This window comes from Morone saxatilis, unplaced genomic scaffold (genome assembly GCF_004916995.1).
Source record: "Morone saxatilis isolate NCDOM2014 unplaced genomic scaffold, NCSU_SB_2.0 Contig24, whole genome shotgun sequence".
NCBI classification, from domain to species: Eukaryota; Metazoa; Chordata; class Actinopteri; family Moronidae; genus Morone; species Morone saxatilis.
The window spans coordinates 16572747-16577192 of record NW_023339807.1 but is presented as its reverse complement, the minus strand read 5'-3'; the positions used below and the strand labels follow the sequence as shown (position 1 = coordinate 16577192).

Genomic DNA, 4446 nt, shown 5'->3' with positions numbered 1-4446 from the left:
GTGACCCTGAAGCAGCTTCGAAGCGTCTTCTTCACTCACCGGAAACGTGTCATTCATCAACGTCCGGTGTCACGGGGTAGCTGGGAGACGGAGCAAAAAAAGCGGGCATACCGAAATCTTTATTGTTTTCACTCGGCTTAAAACACTTCAACGCGCATACATTTGACCTATACAGTCAAACAACTGCGCCTTGTGGGCCAGTGACCGTCTGGGGATTTGCATTTGGCTTTGAAAATAGTCTCATTCATTGGGGTTTGTCCGTAGCTCGTTAGCTCGGTGGCTAACAGTGTCTGCAGCAGCGGCGGGCCTTTTCTTCTGAGCTAGTTAGCTACCGTTAGCAGGCTAACCCATGCGAACACGTTTTCTTCCTCAATGATTTCCTCTGTTGCGTTGTAAATGAACACCACACCGCCCACGTGTGTGCCGGTTAACGTCGTCTTGTAGTTTTTGTTGTTACACGGGCTGTGAATTGACTCGAGCTACACCAGCGAGGCGCTTGTGTGTGTTTTTTTTTTTTTTAAGTGTTGTTCACTCTGCTGCTAGCACACGCTAGCCACCGCCGACTGAACAACGCAGTCGCTGAAATCGTAGCAGCCTTCAACTCACAGAGATGTCGGACTTCGACGAATTTGAAAGGCAGCTCTCTGAAAACAAACAAGGTGAATGACCCACTCGTACGTCAGCAGTTGATGTGTTATCTGTACTTTTAATGTTGGAGTTGCCGCCATCGTTTTAGCCTGCCACGGATATGTCTATTTACTGGAGCATTGTGAGCTACATCATTAGCCCACGGTCTTGTACCATCTGATATGCGGTTGTAAGTTAGTGTTTGTCGCCTCGGGCAGTACTGTCTGACTTATTATGGCTGGCATTAAATAGTTACACGTTTTTGTAATTTAGTGTATAAATGTCGGTAGCTGGCTGAGCTGTTTGAAGGTAACTTGCATTGTCTTTAATGCAGGGGCAGTCTATATCATGGTAGTTATCCTGCCTGTGCCAGCTGACTGACTGGGGTAGCTAGCATTCATTATTTTTATTTTTTATTTTTTTAGTAGCTGCCACTTCTTTATAGCTGTTATTATCACTAGCTTTCTCACACCCAGCCAATAATACCACCAAACCATAGCCATTACCCTTCTATCATAAGCTCTCTTTAACCTAGATTTACCTTTACACTCAATATACTGCACATAGGTAGTAGACAATGTCAGGATTAGAGCTGGCCAAATTACATATTATGACACTTTGAACCAAAACTTTAAACTTTCTTTTGTCCAGGTTTAAGTTTTATACAGAATGGGTGCATTGCATTGATTGTTGCCTACCACGACTCTATGGGCTGTTTCGCTATAAAATTGCTACCGCCATATTATCAGCTTCAGTATTACCATGTGAATTAAGTTATGTTGGACAGATTCATACTCAGTGGTCTTGCTCATTGCCTATCTAATTTCCATCTATGTGTACATTTCATTTGAAAATTATTAGTATCTGTTAATAATTGTTTTCCGGTCATTGTTTCACTGGTAACCTGCTTATATTTATATACTGTTTTTGTAATTTAATAAGCACTCTGCACTCCTGCAGCTGAAAGGGATAAAGAAAACCGCCACCACCGCCGGTCCTCCTCCCGCAGCCGTAGCAGAGAGAGGAAAAGGAGGAGCAGAGACCGGGATAGACGCAGCAGGGACCGCCGTGGGGACAGTAAGGAGCGCAGACACAGACGCAGGTTCGTACCTTCATACAACTACACCTGGACCAGTAAGCTGTGAACATCATCATACATCCCTCCCTACTGGACTGGATAAAAATTAAGTGTTTCAGACTAGTAAATACCAACGCTAAGAAATACGAGCTACATATCAATCTGGATGTGCACACATGCGTTTTTGCCACATTAACTTCCCTAGATCCTCGGCTTGGTCTTGGCACTCGACCAGTCGCCCACTCTGTTGTAGGTGGCTACAAATTCCAAACTCAAGCTAATGCACACAGACAATGACACTCGTCCATTAGCATTGACTAAAAAAATAAATAAATAACCTTCCAAGCCCACTCCTGTCATCCATTGAGAATTTCAGGGGTTGGTGCCACAAACAGGTGTCTGCAGCAAGTTGTGACTTTAAAGTGTAACTGTGGATCACTGACTTTATATTTAGAGCGTGATTTCTATAACAGACTTTTATATAGTCTATTTTTCTCTCTGTCACAGTACAAATGGGACAAACATTTGAATACACAAAGTAACGACTGCAACCTCTTTTATAATCGTTTTAATGTAATGCAGGATATCAAGTCTGAATTATAAATGGTTTGATGAATCATTTCCGATCCATCCTTGAAACATAAATCCCACGCGTTAATATAAGTTAAAAGGAAAATAATGTCTGTCACTTTAGATTCTTTGCCCTGTTGTCTTTGACATATGCAGTATGTGTTTAATTCTCTAATTATGAGCTGCGCGGTTTGATAGAATCTCTTTAGGCTTGCGGCTGCGAGAACATTTTCATACTGGTGCAAGTTCTTCCCAGAACTGTTGATAACCACCTCCATATGTGACAAGCCTGTCTGTTGTCAAGGAAACATGTTCACTTCTGGGCACGTAACACCTGCATGACATGATTAGAAGGGTTCAGGATAATATCTTTTGAAAAATATGCTTTTCAGTAACTCTGCTATTGATAGTCAGGGCTGTGGATTCTGTTTGTATAAGGCAGTTTGAAGTCACACATCTCCTTAGTGACTGCTTGAACGCATTATTTCTAACATGGACTTTTATAAAGCGTGTAAACTCTACTTCCTGTTGGCTGTGAATGCAACCTTTGGCCTGACTGTTGCTCCTCTTCTCTGTGGTAATTTAAACCAAGTTACTTGCGGTCACACACTCACAGAAAATGTAAAATTTCGGGGACAGATGCAAAACAATTTATAGGCTAGTCTAGGAAAGCCAAAGTATGTTTGAAGTTTTTTAAGTACTTTACTGGGGGAAAAAAGGAACATTTGATGAGTCGGAAATGTTGTTTTTGTTGTGTGACAACAGTAATGTCAGTTAGATTTGGTTGGATCAGAGTATAGAGTATTAAATCCTCCATCTTTGCTGACTATATCTTACACTCTGAACTTCTTTTTACCATACAAAAACGTGAAATTTATCTTATGAGTATTGGCCATGAGAGGAAGGTAATTATCGGTTATCGTATGGGTTAAAAATATATCGGGCACCCCTAGAAAAATTCTACCCCTCCGCTTTGCTGATGCTGTGTGTGTTTTGAAGATATCCTTTCTGCTTTCATTGCATCATCAGTTGTGGTGTTACACGTCAGCTAAGAGCACTTAATGCCCCGGTTTGTCTGTGTGAACTTGAAAGGATTTTGCGCTTTTAGAAATATACAGATTGCCAGGGTCCCTGATAGTAATTTGTATTTGGTGATGGTTGTAGTAATTCAGGTTCTTATTTTGTGAAGTGGAAATGTTGGTGTATGTCATGGTTGATTTGAGAGAAATGTGAAACCCTTCCAATGTCATTTCAGCTCACCATCCAGCTACCCCCAGGACAATGCTGGAAGGTAATACAGCAAACTAACACAAAGCCAGTTTGTGCATTATTGCAACAACTGCAATTTAATGTCCTGCCTCTGATTCTATGTACTATTGACTCATTGTGTAAATGTCTGCCTGGATGGGTTTTCTGTCCCTTTTCTTCCCTTTACCACCACGTTAACACCTCTACAGAGTTTTGATTGATGGTGTCCCCAAACTGTTACTAGATTTTTGTAGTATGTTTTTGAAACCATGACCCATCATCGGATTTAGTAGTTTATTGCTGTGCTAGAGATATCTGTTGCATGTTGATTGTTTTACTTTTATTTCATCTGTCCGCTCTTCCTCTAACAGCCGTTCTCCACACCGGGAGAAGAAGAAGAAGGTGAAGAAGTACTGGGATGTCCCTCCACCTGGTTTCGAACACATCACTCCCATGCAGTACAAAGCCATGCAAGGTAAACCTCAGTTTTCTTGTCTTATTGAATTTGTTTTCAACATGCTCTTTAGTTTCACAGTTAAATATTTTAAATGTTTTGTTGTTACCTACATGTTGTACTACAGTGGTTAGTGCAACCTTATATTATTGCAACACATCAGTAATACGCACTTTAAGCTACGGTATGGTTATAAAACTATATAATCGGCTATATAATCAGATTGTTAAATGTTCCTGTCTTTGGCTTTGCTCTCCAGCTGCGGGCCAGATCCCTGCCACAGCCCTTCTGCCGACCATGACTCCAGATGGCCTGGCTGTTACTCCCACCCCTGTACCTGTAGTGGGCAGCCAGATGACCCGGCAGGCCCGCCGACTCTACGTGGGCAATATCCCATTTGGTATCACAGAGGTGAGGAATAGGACAGTAGGGCTGGGTAAAAAAAAAAGTGGTTTGCCAGATCTGCCAA

General features: G+C 41.8%; 1 protein-coding gene across 6 annotated transcripts in view; it reads left to right on the top strand.

The window, feature by feature from the left end:
- Nucleotides 1–56: 56 nt before the first annotated feature.
- u2af2a (U2 small nuclear RNA auxiliary factor 2a) overlaps nucleotides 57–4446 on the top strand; it is an 8996-nt gene continuing 4606 nt past the window's right edge. For 2 of the 6 annotated variants that reach the window (XM_035672639.1, XM_035672636.1), the window contains exons 1-5: nucleotides 57–659; nucleotides 1570–1729; nucleotides 3531–3566; nucleotides 3895–3998; nucleotides 4237–4388. In XM_035672639.1, the coding sequence (XP_035528532.1) occupies nucleotides 611–659; nucleotides 1570–1729; nucleotides 3531–3566; nucleotides 3895–3998; nucleotides 4237–4388 (501 nt within the window). In that variant the 5' untranslated portion in view covers nucleotides 57–610. The remainder of the gene's footprint in view (nucleotides 660–1569; nucleotides 1730–3530; nucleotides 3567–3894; nucleotides 3999–4236; nucleotides 4389–4446) is intronic. The other 4 variants (XM_035672642.1, XM_035672641.1, XM_035672638.1 and 1 more) reach the window with 3 other exon arrangements.